General features: G+C 49.4%; 1 protein-coding gene across 1 annotated transcript in view; it reads right to left on the reverse strand.

Annotated features, from left to right (window-relative positions):
* The window catches only part of EMCN (endomucin), a 70,250-nt gene that overhangs the window by 14,792 nt on the left and 39,017 nt on the right, over positions 1-16,441 (reverse strand). The window contains exons 3-5 of the mRNA XM_055142748.1: positions 15,614-15,691; positions 13,074-13,175; positions 4,016-4,054 (exon numbers count right to left, since the gene is read on the reverse strand). Coding sequence (XP_054998723.1) covers positions 4,016-4,054; positions 13,074-13,175; positions 15,614-15,691 — 219 coding nt within the window. The remainder of the gene's footprint in view (positions 1-4,015; positions 4,055-13,073; positions 13,176-15,613; positions 15,692-16,441) is intronic.

The following is a 16,441-nucleotide window of genomic DNA, read 5'->3' on the forward strand; positions in this document are numbered from 1 at the left end:
GGATTGAAGCAGAAAGTTGCAAGTGAAAATTCATTTGGAACCTACGTCCCTCCGTGTCCTAAGGAATATGAGAGTTTGATCAGCTGCAATAGCTATTGCGAGCCTGGTGTGTGACGTGCATTCACAAAGATCTTCAGTGAAACAGTGCCTTGTGACAGGAGGGACTGATCCACCTCTGTCCCCCGCTCGCCCTGCCTCTGCAGCGGGGAGCCCTGGGGGCTGAGTGCCGGCGGCAGGGTGGGCTGCAGACCCCGCCTACGGCAGCTGGGGCCATGGGTAGTCACGTCACTGCGCTGCCGGGCCAGGCTGCCTCGGATCACCCTCCGTGCCTCCCACAGCCCTGCGCCCACGGCGAGCTCCTGCGTTCCTGACATCTGTGGGGGCGGCTCAGGGCTGGGAGTCTGTGCTGTTCCCAGGCAGAGGGCGGTGGGAGGAAGCCAGATACATGCCCAGAAGCTAAAAGGGAAACATCGGGCCAGAGCAGTGAGCAGGAGAACAGGGAAATTTTGGCGAACGAGTGGGTACGAGGGAAGCCGGCGCTTTCGGCGGCTCTTCCCAGAGTCAGATGTGAGCGAGTCTCCGTGGCCGAGTTGGCCGAGAGCAGCCTAGCTGGTCACAGGATAACCTTAGTCCACTCAGTGTTCCCCGTCTCGTCCCCTTCTCCGTCAGAAGCAGCTGAGTGGTCGCTGTCGTTCTGAGCATCATCTCTCAGATTCAGATAAAACTCTGCGTTTTGCAATTTAAAATACACTGACTGTCCAGTGCTAATATGCTGTTGTTAATAATCCACAGGCAGGCAATAGTACTAACCCTTCCTAAAAGGAGCATTTATTGGCTGCTTGATCTAATTTTTTTCTTTAAATGATTAAACTTCAGTTAATTGTTTCAGAGTGGGTATGTATAGACATGCACACACACTTAATGGCTATTGCATGTAATGCCTTCTGCTGTTTTCCTATTTCTCTAACTTCCCTTTTAAAAGCACTGATGAGAATTTTGGAATTTGAAAAGCCCTCTCTACGAGTATGACCGCCTTGATACAAGGAGAATGCTCGCTTGGGTCCATCAGCCGAGAATCCTGGGCTATTCTGTCTGTGGCTAGGATCCTGGTGTGTCTGGAGCTGATGGCCTCTGTGGAGTTGTGTGGTCTGTTCTACATCTCTGTCTAGGGAGCACTGACTGGGGAGCAGGAAGGGGGGCTGCAGACAGTGAGAAGGCAGGTGCTTGGGACAGTCGGAGCAGGGAGCGATTTGAAGCCGGTTTTCTGCAGGATTCTTTCCCACAGCTACTAATGGTGACTCAACAGATGTATGTTCATATTGTCGTGAAAATTAAATGAGTGAAAATAAGCTAATCTTGCTCAATAGTTCTTGATACAGACAAGCTTGTGTTGTATATTCTATTATTGTCGTGTCGTGGCCCAATGTCATGTTAATATATTATTTTACCAGATAGGCATTTCACCGTGAATTTAGAATAGTACATTCTAGTGCTGATTTATGACCATGCACACCTGAGCTTTATCTAGTTTTATAGTATAATGCTACTTCTTAGGACCTTAAAATATGTGTATTATTTTCTAAAGTGCTCTATTATGCTGATTGTGTCTCTAGAGTAGCCCCTTTAACCAAAGACAATCTGTGTAGTTTCCTCTAAAATTCAAATACCCAAGTATCTTTGGTAACAGATAAATGATGGAAGGAAGTTTTAGCTTATATGAAGCAGTATAACGATGCCCTTCAGAGACTTGCTATTGTCTCTGGGCCTCTGGCCCCCATGTCCACTGAAGCGTGGCATGCTTGCCCAGCTGTCCTGTGGCTTACGGACGACCCACGTCTCTCTAGTCCTTTGTTGAAGCTAATGCTTTGTCTATAAATCTCGTTTTGGAAAGTGGGTTTATATAACTCGAAGTAGTCTAAATGAGCTTTTCACTACACTTAAAATAAGCTGTAAAGATGGCATTTGCAAATACAACTCCTTTAAGGGGAATCAAAGATGTTTCCATTCTTCCTTGGGGGGCAGTTCTTCACCCCAGCCTCTCCGTGACCTCTCAGCGTGAGTGCTGGACTGAGGCCTGGGCGGGAGGGCCCAGGGCCAGGCACGAGTGGTCAGCTGGCCTCATACTCACCGTTTGGTTCCCCTTGTTTTCCTAATGCATTTTTTTTTCTTTTTTCATTTTTTTTTGGTTTTTTTTTGGGGGGGGGTCACACCCGGCAATGCACAGGGGTTAATCCTGGCTCTGCACTCAGGAATTACCCCTGGCGGTGCTCAGGGGACCATATGGGATGCTGGGAATCGAACCTGGGTTGGCTACGTGCAAGGCAAACACCCTCCCCTCCGTGCTATTGCTCCAGTCCCCATTTTCCAAATGCATTTTCTAGTGGATTTTGAGGCTTGTGGGCAGAAGTAAGAATTAGAATATGGCAATGAGGATAAATGAAAAGAGTAAGAGAAAACTGACTCTTAATGAGGCACAGTACTTGGAGATAGTTAAAATTGAAAAGCATAACACTTTTAGTTTGAATTAGGCAGAAGGTAGGCTATATGTTTACTTAGGAAAATGGATTAGTATCACCCACAGTTTCACGACTTTATTTTTTTAAATTTAATTTTCTAGATTTATTTCAAAGGTGGTGACAACTATGAATTAGTGATTTGTTAAAGTGTCATGTAGGATGTAGGAAGATAACAAATGTCCCCAATAGAAAGAAGCTAGGCACAAGTATCTTTGTAATCTTGTGATTCACGGTGAAAAGAAATGAAGCGAAGCCTGTGTGGCCCCAGGCGCAAGGGTCTCCAGAGGGAACACCGGGGGCTTCTCAGCTCCCCCCCCCCCACGGAGGGGCCAGCTCCACTCCCGCCTGCTCAGGACGCCGACAGCCGGGCAGGGACACGGCAGCCTGGACGGGGAAGCCTCACAGACGCCCTCGGCGCCCAGTGAGCGAAAGGAAACACAGGAGGCGCAGGCAGCGCCCCGAGCCCAGGAGGGCCCCAGTGACGCCGGGGGAGACACAGCAATGAGCACAAACTCGCTTATTGATCTGCTTCCGAGGAGACATAGCAATAACCACAAGTTCCCTTATTGATCTATTTTCTGATATTTCCATTTGCCATTTCGTTGTCACAAGCAATACGAATAAAATTAGTTTATGTTTGCTAGGGGGTGGGCTGGGGGCGGGCGGGGAGCTGGGGGGCTGTTGGAGTGAGGGTCCCGCTGCAGGTGGGCTGGAGCTGGAGCACTGGGGGCCTGACACACCTGCACAGGAACAGCCTCGCAAGCCGTCACGTTTACATTTAAAAAATTCCCCAATAATTAGGATTTTGAGACAATTCAGCATTGCCCTCTCCATTTTCCCTGTTGTTTTCTCCAATTTTTATTGCTACGTTGTATAAATACTGGAGTGACAGCACAGCGGGTAGGGCCTTTGCCTTGCACACAGTCGACCCGGGTTCTATTCCTCCATCCCTCTCGGAGAGCCCGGCAAGCTACCGAGAGTATCCCGCCCGCATGGCAGAGCCTGGCAAGCTCCCCGTGGCGTATTAAACATGCCAGAAACAGTCACAACAAGTCTCACAATGGAGACGTTACTGGTGCCCACTCGAGCAAATCCGATGAACAACAGACGACAGTGACAGTGCAGTGTTACGTTGTATAAAATCCACCGCATTTGTAACCAAGGGATGGCAAAATGTGGGCATTTGCTGGAGCCGTCTTTGTTAGCTCCACTGGGGCATGCGGAGTCATTCCTGGGTGCCAGGGCCAGGCGTCGTCAGGAAGCAAGGGCAGGGCACGGGCCCTCTGTCCCCGAGAGCCCCCTGACCACAGGCAGAGCTGGAGACTCCGCCCGGCTCGCACCCTCCCCCCGGTGTCCCGTCTGCTCTCCTTCAACTCCAGGGCTCCCAAATATTGTCCAGTCTCCCGTGAACCGTTTCAGCCCGACGCAGATGGACACATCTACTGGTCTCATTCCTGGGTTTCATTCCTGAATATTCCCAGGGAAAACCCGGAGCTTACCTGGACTTTCCGGTGTTGGGACTGCGCTCTGGTTCTCAGCTAGAGGAGAAGGAGAGAAAGGGAAACGTTCACGTCAGGCCCGCCCCACGGGCCCTGCGGGAACGCTGAGGCTGGGGAAGCCCCTGGGGGTAGCGCCCAGAGGGGCCTGCAAGGAAAACCACTAGGGAGTCAGCCTCCAGCCCCGGGTGCGAGGAGCTGAGAGGACACAGCATGAACACAATCTGCCTGAGAAAAACAGAAAACAAATTTAAACAAAGCAGAGCAGTGAAGTTTCAGAACCGTCCACTCGCCTCGGACAGGGCCTCCTCTGCCCAGCTCCTCCCCTCCCACGCCTCCGCCCGCCGTAGGCCAGGGCCAGCCTTCTCCTCTCTCCTCACCCCCGTTGGCCCTGGCTACAGATTATACTCCAGGCCGATGCCCCGAGTCCTGGCCGCCGTGACACGCGCCTGTCCGCTCCTCGTGAAGTTGGCGTCAGTTGCCTGGTCTCTTCCCCCGCTTACAGGGCTGGGCTTCTGCGGTGGACGGAGCTGGGGGCTTCTCCTCCCGCGGACGCCCCTGCCTCTCTCCCTTCTGCTCTCCTGGCCGGGCGGGCTCCTCCCGCAGGCCACGGCTTTGCTCAGATGTCGCCCCCAGAGACATCTCCAAGTTCCTGGTCCACTCCTTGCTTCTCTCCAGAACCCTCGGGAGGCCCCGAGGGCAGAACGCCTGACTCTGAGCGGACTCCAGGCCCCTCCATCCCACGTGGCAGGGACGGTCTCAGCGAAGACGTGCGAAATCGGGGAGCGACAGGAGAGCACGGCGATAACAAATTGTACTAGCCTGTCTGTGCCTGTCTGTCGGATGGAATCTTACGGGGAAATGAATGTTTTATTTATACCTGAGAGTTGGGTGGTGGGAGCTACTCTCTGGAAAGTAATTCATCTCAGTTCTATGTGTTATTTGCTGAGGTCTCAGGGGAAGTCTTCCTCATTCCCATCTCGCAAATCTGCAACTATTAGCTGGGAGGAGTAATCCTAGTTCCTCAATGGGTTGGTGGGCATGCCTGTAGTTCAGATCTCTGGCCCTAGTGCCCATCCCTTTCGATTGAAATAGACGGTTTCCTCCCACTGCAATGCTCTGAATGGAAAGCTTACGTACGTAATCCTTACTTATTGTGACTAGTGAAATCACTTGAACATGACGTAACGCTATAGTAGGAAGATGCAGTTGAAATATTTATCAGCTGCGAGATGAGAGGAATACAAAGAAAATGAGATCCTTTGTTGCACTTGCATTAATGTCAGGTCCTACTATTTCTTTCTAATATAAATTGTTGAGAATGAAAAATAATTCAACTCACTCAAACAGAACTTTCTGACGATCCTTTGAGTTTTTTTCCCCACCCTTCAAAAATACAGAACAGCTTCAAAGGGGCAGAAGGAAAAATAGAATAAAAATAGAAACTGTCTATTTTAATCGAAGGGGATGGGCACTAGTGCCAGAGATCTGAACTATAGTCATGCCCACCAACCCACTGAGAAACTAGTTTCAAAGGGACATGCAAAAATAAATAAATAACCAGTTCTCAAGACATGCTTGAATCTTAAAACCAAAGAACATAAAACAACTTAAGGGCTTGGGGTACTAATGCAGGGTCTGACGCTCATTCCTTGCCTATGCTGACTCCATTCACCCCCAGTGGGCCCCAGCCCGGCTGGCTTAACCCCAGAGACCCCAAAACTGCCAGGGAGGGGCCGTGGCCCTGGTCCTTCAGGGCCAGCTGTGCCCTCGGGCTGGGCCTCCACGGGTCAGCCTTGATGGCCAGGATTCATCTGGAAGGTTCGCCTGAACACCACCTGGGAACCCCCCTCCCCATTACAAGTTAAAATCCTTACCTTGGCTATCCTAAAAGATCTAGGCTTTTATATGAGAAGAAATCTATTTTCATCAGGGGACAAAATGCTACAGATTTTGAGTATTTAATCAATATGGAGTTTATACCTTTTAATCTGTAAACAGGAGATGCAATTTAAAGCTAGAGATGTGTTTTCACAGGGCATACTACTTCCACCATAAATTTAGTTTTCTGGTTATTAAATCCTGGTAGAGATGAATGTTATACAACATGAAGTTGTGGGAACTGGAACAGTGAAAATACTTGTGATTACTTCTGATTTTTATTCATGATGTTTGTGAGACATATGTGTTTCTTTCTTTTTTTTCTTTTCTTTTTGGGTCACACTTGGTGATGCACAGGGTTACTCCTGGCTCTGCACTCAAGAATCACTCTTGATTAAGGATCACTCCTGGTGGTGCTCAGGGGACCATATGGGATGCTAGGAATCGAACCCGGGCCAACTGCGTGCAAGGCAAACACCCTACCCACTGTGCTATCACTCCAGCCCCAAGATAAGTGCCTGGTTCACATCTGTTAACACACTGTGATTAAGAGACTTGATAAAGACACAAATCTTGGTTTGGGTGAACAGCAGCAAGCTTGTTGAGTTTGATTCACTGCAGAAGGGAAGTCTCAGGAAATTCAGACGAACTTAACTGCTAAAGTTTAACACATATGAATCCAAAGCTGAACTTGACAATTTGCTTTTAAAACAGTAAGCATAACAATACAACAACTAACTTTGCCAAATACATAATCTAGCTATACATACTTAATCATAGATCACGAAGTATTGGAGTATCATTCGTGGATCTAGGAGAGAGAAAGTATCAGCCATTCCTCTACCTGACTTCCCATTTATGTAATAATTATTTGCTATGACCATTTCAAGTCTCCCTCCAACCCACAGAGGTGACAGAGTCATGGCACCACAAGGCGATTTTGGGTCCAGATGTGACTTGTAGCTAAGTTGTGATCCTGATGGCTTCTCTTGTACCTACCCCACGAATCGATTGAAAATAGTTAAATAGCACAGAAGAAATGTTAGGACAGTATTCCCCAATAAACAGTGCAGAGAAAAGAGGAATGCTGAGACCAGCAATCAAATAAATGGCCATTTTCCTCAGAGCGGGATGTGTAGCTTGGTCTGAGGGTCAGCTGGGGGGACCGAGGTGGGTCATGAATAAGATTGCAGCACTCAGTGAGGATGTTATTTTGTGCTTGTTCGCTTTTTCATTTATTTGATCATTTCAGTGAGTTGTCTCAGATTTTTTATTTGATGTGAACTGTCATGAATACCTAGCAGAATTTATCTTGATTTATTTTTTAATCCTTCCTCAAAACTCAGAGCCTTTGGCAAACTAGAAAATCTAACTAGAATTTCATTTAGTTTGTTTTCCTCATCGTGTTTTTTACAGAGACTGTTGTGCTAAGTATAACTGGTTTTTCACTTACGGTCTTTTTTTTTTTTTTGCAAACACGTTTAAGAGTGAGAAGTGCATCAATTTAAGGCAGATGGGATATGTATCGGGCAGCACTCATTAAGTATTAGGAAATCACCGTATCACTGGCATCCTGTTGCTCATCAATTTACGTGAGTGGGCGCCAGTAATGTCTCCATTCGTCCCAGCCCTGAGATTTTAGCAGCCTCTCCTTACTCGTCTTTCCCAGTGATTAGAGGCTCTTTTCAGGGTCAGGGGAATGAGACCTATTGTTACTGTATTTGGCACGTCGAATAAGCCACAGGGAGCTTGCCAGGCTCTTCCGTGGAGTCGTAGGAAATAGGAACATGAAATATCCCAGGGGTCCTGAAGGACGTGCAGAACTTGAATAAGCAGTAGAGGAAGGAAGAAGGACCGACGTCATCCTGATGAGGGGTACAGGGTGGGGACAGCCGAGACAGGCCTGGCTGATGGCTGGGGGAGAGGGGCCCTCGCAGGGGGTTCTGTTGGAATCACGCACTGACCTCAGCTCCCCAGGCCACTGGCACCCTGGTCTCAACCTCCGGACACCAACTCGTACCTGTACGGTAGGCACAACTGAAGGCTAGTTGTGTCTTCATCCGCTAGCTGACTCATGCCGCTGACTTAACGTGCACGATAAAGGGAAGGGACATGGGGCCGAGCAAACGCCAAAACCCAACAAAGAGGCCAGAGTTCGAAGGTCACCTTTTCATTCAGCCTTGCCAGGTCATGCAGCCGCTCCCACCCGGATTCCTTTCCCAGTGGCTGTGGACTCTGCCTGGTTTTGAAAAGGTTATTGCAGTAACAGCTAAAACTTACTGTCTGCCTTCCAGGCACTCTTTCAAGCTTAGTATATCTTCTCCCAACTGTCACGAGAATTCTGCAGGGCGTGGGGTAGTCTTGGAAGGACCCGGGAGGAAACGGAGGCGCGAGAGTGGATGCAGCAAGTCGCGGCCCGAGCCCTCTGACGCCCGAGCAGGAGGCTCCGTCCACGGCCCCTGGGCGCCCCCCGTGGGTTTCAGGAACGCCGTGCAGCTGCGAGAGGCACAGCCCTGGACGCGGGCGGCTCTCCCAGCGACTAATAACACAAACGCCACAGAGACTGCAGCACGCGGCACAACAGGAAACAGATGTGACACGGCGTGTCACGTGGAGGCATCGTTAGCTCTCCGGCAACCTCCCACCGACTCCCCGTCTCGTTTCTCCTCGGTGAAGCAGGTCTTCCCGTGGCCGTGATGCTGCACGCTCTGTGCCAGCACAGTGTGCCTCAGTGGTGCTGTGGCCTTTTGTCGGGCTCCCCTGTCTCTGCCCGGGCTCTCACCTCCTCCTGCGGCCAAGGCCAAGTGGCTGCACTGTCTCCACTGCACCCCGCCCTGGTGCTGGGTCTGCGCCTGGAGCTGGTTAGAGGTTTGGAAGGGCCGGACACCAGCGGGAAGGGCATCTACCGACTTTCTCCCTCCACACTCCTGCCCTGCTCTTGCCTCAGGAACCAACAGGCAGCAAACAACGGGAAGCCTGAGAAGCTGCCACGTCCACAAGCCGTCAGCAGAATAGGGTTCGAGAGGATCTGGAGTTCTAAGCCAAGCCCTCCACAGGTCAGCTGACACAGACAGCAAGTCAAGGCCAATGCAGTCTCACAAAGTACAGTATGGATAAAGCTTATCAATGAACGCCAGGCTAAATCTTAGCTGGCTGGACAGAGAGGGGCTGTGCTTGGCATTGCCCGGAGGTCCTGCACAGATGGACACGAGCGCGTGGCCTGGGCTGGTTGGATGAGAGCCCCCTCCCCAGAGATGTGTGTCCCTGGGACAGGCCCCCACAGCTGGAGGGGAGGGACACATCTTCAGTGAGAACGTCCTAGATTCTAGTGGCCAAGCGTCTTCAGGAGAGGAGAGTCCAGGAACAGAGACACAGAGACCGTCTGCATGGAGGTGGGGTGGGCGTTCCAGTGACCGCTGCAAGCCAAGGACGGCCCCCTCCCCCAAGCTGGGGAGCGGGCACACTCGCCCTCCCAAAGGGCCGCAGTGAATAAACGATCCATTCACCAGCTCCAAATCCCTCGTGTCTGGATACGCTCAGAGCACTGAATGGATGGGCACGTCGAGCGTCGAAATTCTAGGATTCTAGGAATTTGTCTCTTTCAGGCAGAATGAAAGAGTGAGACAGGGAAATCAGATAGGAAAGGCCTAGAAAGAAGTATCTCAGGGAGGCGCTTGTCTTGGGAACCTCTCCCACATCTCGAGGGAGCAGGGCAGTCTGCCGCCGTTAACGCTCCTTCCTAGCCAGGCCTGCAGGGGGTGGGGCATGGTCTGCGTAGGCAGCGCCCGGTCTGCTCTGGGTTGCGTGTGTGATGCCCAGTGCAGGGGCTTTCCCAGCGGACCAGGCCCCAGCGAGACTTAGGGCAAGTTGCACAAGTGAAGGTGCTGGCAAACTTTTGGGTTCAGGGTCCATGAACCCGTTGTCCACGCCGGGCAGGAAGCGGAGGGGCCGGCTGGCTGGCCGGGGAATGTGCTCATAGAGTCTGGCTCGGGCCTGGGCAGAGCTGGTCGATCAGACACCGGCAGAGGCAGCAGAAAACGCTGGATTCATTATCTTGCTTTCCAGGGTGTTTTCATTTTACAAGGAGTAGCTTCGGGGATGTGATTTTAAAGTGCGTAGGTGAAAAGTCACTTTGGACTGCGTTTGGAAGCCTGATACGCGCAGTGGTCCCCAGGATGTGTGTAGCGGGCATTTGACTGCACGGATCAAAGTAAAGCTGATTTTCTTGATGCGCCCACACACACACCGCTGTGTGGGTCCTCCTGCTGAGAGCTTCTGGTCCCGGAGTGACGTTTCTCTTCAGTCACTGAGTGGCCGTGAATGCAGAATATTTGCACTTAACCTTCAACTTCCAGAGATTCTGCAGGTGAAAGGTCACATTTCTGCTTGCTTTGATTGGGGTCTTTCGTTCTATGAGAAGGTTGGGGGTTTGGTTTATTACAGGTTCATTTCAGATATAAGGCTCACAGAAAGGTGTTCTGCTTGTCAGAGTGGAAAACACAGGCAGGAGAACACTCTTCAGATGGAGGAGACCCCCTCCAGACCCTCCTGCTGGGGAATGTCTTAAGTCAGAGCACCATCGGGCGGTTGCGGGTGAGAGCTCCTTCTAGCGGACCCTGGTTAGTGACCTACTTTAGACACTCACCACATGAGGTTCTGATCAGAGGCCGTTCCTTCGAGACTCGTGGACAAGCGCAGGGTGTGTCACCCCTCCACACAGTCTCCTGCCCGGGGGGTGTGTGCCGAGGGCCGTGGGTGTGCCGGAGCTCACCCTCCGCACAGCCTGACGTCTGATGGGCACAGAGCAGGCCGCTGACGTGGAGAGGACGGGAATGACTCCAGTGGTGGGATGGGCTGTAGCAGGGACGCGCCCGGGAGTCCAGGGGGTCATTGCCTCTTGGGCAGTGGGGTCCTGTCGTCTCTTCACTACCCCAGACACGGTCTCCAACCCTCCCCACTAGCCCTGCTCACCAGTGCTCCCTGCCTCATGGCCCTCCCCCTCCCTCCCCCTTTCCCTCCTTCTTTCTCCCTCTCCCTCTCCCTCTCTTTCCCTCTCACTCTCTCTCCTTCCCTCTCCCTCTCCTTCTCTGTGTCCTTCCCTCTCCCTCTCTCCCTCTCCCTCTCCTTCCCTCTCTCTTCCTCTCCCTCTCTCCCTCTCCTTCCCTCTCTCTTCCTCTCCCTTTTCTCTCTTCTTCCTCTCCCCCCTCTCTTTCTCCCCCTTCCTCTCCTTCCCTCTCTCTTCCTCTTTCTCTTCCTTTTTACTTTTTCTATTCTTCCTCTCCCTCCCTCAGCTCTCCCTCTCTCTCCCTCTTTTCCTCTCTCTCTCCCTCTTCCTCCCCCTTTTTCTCTCCCTCCTCCTCCCTCTCCCTCTCTCCCCCTCCCTCTGCCTTCCTCCCCTGAGTCTTGCCACTTGATCCCAATAGCCCAACAATTACTCTGAAAGTTCTAGGTCAGTTACCCAGGCAGGACTTTGATTGACCTAGCTCAAGAGTTTATTTCCTTTTATTCACAAACAAGCTTTATAAAGAAGTTCAATACTAAATCCACTTCTTTGAAGTATATAACTCAATTTAGGGAATTGTGCGTCCAACACTATCATGCAGCCTTAGGACATTTTCCTCAATGCAAAAGCATTTCAGTCTCCACACCCACTCCATCCATGGACTTATCTTCTCTCTGTACCTGGGCAAGTGTCCTTTCTGAATATTTCAGATGAATGCAATCATACAGTATGTCACGACTAGAGAGATAGCACAGCAGGTAGGACGTTTGCCTTGCATGCAGCCGACCCTGGTTCGATTCCTCCATCCCTCTTGGAGAGCCCAGCAAACTGGCCATGGCATATTTGATATGCCAAAAACAGTAACAACAAGTCTCACAATGGAGATGTTACTGGTGCCCACTCGAGCAAATCCATGAACAACTGACGGCTGTGCAACAGTGCTACAGTACAACAGTATGTTACGCGTTGTGAATGGCTTCTTTAATAGGCATGATTTGTGAAGGGATGTTCATCCTATTACCCCAATGTATCAATATCTTTCCCCTATCCTAAATTCTGAAAATTTAAAATGTTGTCTTATTATATGACTGTTCCATGTTTTGGAACAATCCAAATTTGTCCCCCCCCAAAAAAAAATCTCACAGAATATTTCATCTTACCAGCCAATGAATTTGGAATTGTTTCTAGTGTTTGTTCAGAATGATGCAGCTATTAACATTCAGGCTATGTCAATAGCAGTCTGTATTAATTCCTATTGAAATTCTTCAGATTAAGATAGCTTTAGAGTAATTTTGAAATTAGCTTATCTAAGTTCCTCAACTTTGTTCTTTGTTTTCAATGGTAAATGTTTTGGTTTTCCTAAGCTCCAAAATGTCTATAATAATTTTTTGTATGAGCCTGTCAATTTCTTTAAAAAGCAAACACTTGTCAGGATTCAGGTAAGGTTTACATTGAATATACTAGTAAATTGTTGATAATCTTGAGAACTGCCACCTAAATACTGAGTCTCCAAGCCATGAATATATAAATATCTATTCATATAGACATTTGCCACGGAAATGCCTTGTAGTTCAGTGAACAAATTTTGCACTTGTGTTGTTAAGTTTATTCCTTAGTTTTATTCTCTCTAATGCTGCAGTGAAAGGAGTGCTTTGTTTGGGGGTACACCTGAGGGTGCTTCGGGCTTAATCCTGTGTGAGGGGACCACTTCTGGTGGGTTTTGACTCAGGAAGAAAGTCTAAAAAGACCAAAACAATTAAAAAATACTGCATTCAAGTATTTGAATGAAAAAGCTATGTTTTTTTTTTTTCATTCAAATACTTGAATGCAGTATTTTTAATTGTTTTGGTCTTTTTAGACTTTCTTCCTGAGTCAAGTTTTAGAAGTCTAGAATTTTCTAAGAATTTTCTCATTTCATTTAAGACTAAGCTTCCATTTTTGCAGCAGTATATATCCCAGGTTACTACTTCTTAGCCTTAACCTGGTCACCCTTGGTACCTACCCATTTGTGACTGTATCACCTGTTCATAGCCAAGCTGCCAAACAACCATCCCTGTTGGTGGAGGCGGGGGGGGAAAATATTGGTGGAGCACTGTTTCTGGGGGCTGGGGGCTGGAGGAACAGTGGACTGCCTGTCCAACACGCCGCGCTACCGTTCACACAAGGGCTTGTACTTACTCTTGGGGTGTGTGCTGGGTACTGTAGAAGCAGTGGGTGTGGGTGTCGGGCCCGTTGTTGCTTGAGTTACCAGATCCTTCAGGGCTTCTTTGGTTGTGGCTCCTGGTCACGGGAGAAGAGTGAATAGGCATCCTTTGCTAGTCTGACCAGTCTTAACACCCCGTCGCAACGTGAAAATCACTGAGATCTTAGTATTTGTATGTCCAGAATCGGATGCCCCACGCTAGGTGGTCCATGCAATCATAGCAAAGAAAGTGGCGGGACCCTTGGGTCTCCTGTGCTGCTACGGGTCCCAGCGCCCCCGTGGGGCTCAGGCTGGGGGAACAGACGGTGTGTTGTTAGCCCAAACCCCTCCAGGATGGGCGAGCAAGGAGAAAGGGAAATAAATCACAATGTAGGGGCGGCACCAACACTAAAGGTGACAGAGGTTGGCACAAATGGGCACACACGGGACCCGGAGACCTGTGAAATTGAGGGGACAGACTTCAGGAACACAGGGGTATTTTACTGTAGTGGGAAGCTGGGTTGAAGCGTGTGGTGGCAGGAAAGGTGACGGTCATCCAAGGGCAGGGACTCGGCCCTTGAAGGCAGAGGCACGTATTCGGGGAAAGACTGTGGTGACAGAACCCCAAGAACACACAGAAAGAGTTTCCTCTGTGGAGATCTTTGGAGAATACCGTGCTAAGCTAAAGCTGGCAACCACAGCAGACAATCCTGGTGGCCCCAAGGACCCCCGCCAATGACGCCGACCCCACAGCCTGGCGGGAGGGTGGGAGTGGGTGTCATAAAGGCGTGGGAGGCCGGGCTAGAAAGACTGCGGGCAGGAGAGCAGAGCAACAGGAGAGCTGAGAACGAGGGCCAGAGACCCGACTGGAGCACTGCCCTTAACTAAGACCCTAATGAGAAATAAATCTAACATGAATGTGGGCTATACTACACGGATGAGAGCAGAATTAGAGCGACATTTATTCAGGATAGCCTGTCAATTAGGCAACAGAGGGACCATTGGTGCTTTGGAGGGAATACGAATATTTAAAAATATACATCGTGGACCTGAAGTGATAGAATGAAAAATATAGAGCTGGATTATACTGTATACTACATTATAGATTTTCAACTTTTACCAGTGTTACTGGAATGTTCAAATTCTAGACTTCGCTGAAAAGAGCCTGGTGGCATTTGCTACCATGCGAGATTCATGGCCTTTATGTCTTAGGGAATGTTGCATAAATATCTTTGGGACCACAGAGAGTAGATTCTGGGCTCCCGCCGAGAAGTGACTGAAACCTCAAGGAGGAAGGAAATGGGCCGGAGTGATAACAGAAAAGACCAGGGCCTGCCTTGCACGGAGCCAACCCGGACTCAACGCCTGGTGTCAGGAGTGTGACCCCCGAGCACCACCCTCTGTGTCCCCAAACAACAGCAGCAACAACAAAGGAAAACAGTCTTGAAAGACAATGAAAAGACAAGGGAGTGGGAGGCAAGATCTGCAGGTCACTTCTCCGGGGGCGGGGGTGGGGGTAGTCTCCGCAGCATACACAGAACGGACAGCTGAACGGTAAAACGGCAGCCCCGTTAACAGATGTGGACAGGGGTTTTAGTAGATGATGTCCCAGTGGTCACCAAGCACACGAAGAGTCACGACACCAGGAGACACCGTTTCACACTGACAGGAAAGGCCCCAGTGGGAAAGACGAGTGTCGGGCAGAGAGGGGAGCTGGTCCATTTCCTTCACGCGTCTCGGGTAGGAATGAACGATAGGCAGCAGCTTTGAAAACTGGTTCTTTAAACAGTCAGGGCGACCATGTGACTGGGCAGTTAGTGCCAAGGTGTATGCATGTGCCCAAGAGAAAGGAGAACGGCTGCCATACCCAAACGTGTGATTGACTGTTCACGTGGGCAGCATGTATGCCCGCCCAGAGCAGAGCGGCCCCCCAGAGACTTTTCATGAAGAAGCACTCAGACACACGCTATGGTACCGATGAATCTGACAATGGTATGCCAAGCGAAAGAAGCCGGGCATACAAGGTCATATGTGACTTAATTTGTGTAAGTTTTCTAGAATAGGCAAATCTATAGTTAAAAAAGGTTAGTAACTTCCAGGGCCTGAGGGAAGGGGAGAATTGGGATTCATTGAAAATAGACAGTGTTTCACTTAGGATTGGTGAAAATGCTGTGGAATTAGATAATGGAATTAGATAATGGAAATAGAATTAGATAATTTACAGGCATATGAATGTAATCATTGGACTGGAGCAATAGCACAGCGGGTAGGACATTTGCCTTGCACATGGCCAACCTGGGTTCGGTTCCTCTGCCCCTTTTGGAGAGCCTGGCAAGCTACTGAGAGTATCCCTCTCACACGTCAGAGCCTGGCAAGCTCCCCATGGCCTATTCGATATGCCAAAGACAGTAACAAGTCTCACAATGGAGACATTACTGGTGCCCGCTCGAGCAAATTGATGAGCAACAGGATGACAGTGATACAGTGATATAATGCTATATGGAAAAATGGTGGCAAATGAATCATCATTACTCACCTTCCTCTTTAGCTGTTGCATTTAACAACTGATCTGTTGGCTGTTGAGACACATTTGAGGGTTTTGTGGTGGTGGTTCCTAGTTTGATAAGAGAGATGCATTATTATTTATTAATCACAATCTCATCTCACCTGCCATGAATCAATGAAAGTCAAATCTGGACTTAGACTAGTATCTCTCCTTAGAGCTATGCTGGGCAAGCTTGTCCAATGTCATATTCCAGACTGTTTTATCAAAAATGAAAATATGAGTGTTGACTGCTTAGGTGGTTCAATGAAAACAGACAGACACACACACACATACACACACACACGCACACGCACACATGCACACACGCACAGGACACACACATTTTATATTGTAGGTCCAGAGAAAATTTTCACTGCAGATTGTTACCTTGGTATCTTTAAATATACAAATATATATTTTTTAACTTTTATTTTTTATTAAAAAACTTTTATTTGGTTACTGTGAGATACAGTTACAAACGTGCATGATTGTGTTTCATTCAAACAATGCTTGAGCACCCATCCCTCTACCAGTGCACATTTTCCACCACATTGTTCCCAGTGTCCCACCCGCACCCCCACCCTGCTCCACTCCCTGCCTCTGTGGCAGGTACAGTCCTTCTTACTCTCTTTCTCTGATTTGGGGTACTGTGATTTGCGATCCAGATACTAAGAGGTCATCGTGTTTGGTCCTTGGTCTACTTTCAGCACACATTCCCCATCCCGGAGATCCCTCAACCATCATTTACTTAGTGGTTCCTTCTCCATCCCAACTGCCTCTTCCCCACACATGAGGCCGGCTTCCAAGCCATGGTGTGAT

The sequence above is a fragment of the Sorex araneus genome, chromosome 6 (assembly GCF_027595985.1).
Source record: "Sorex araneus isolate mSorAra2 chromosome 6, mSorAra2.pri, whole genome shotgun sequence".
Lineage (NCBI taxonomy): Eukaryota > Metazoa > Chordata > Mammalia > Eulipotyphla > Soricidae > Sorex > Sorex araneus.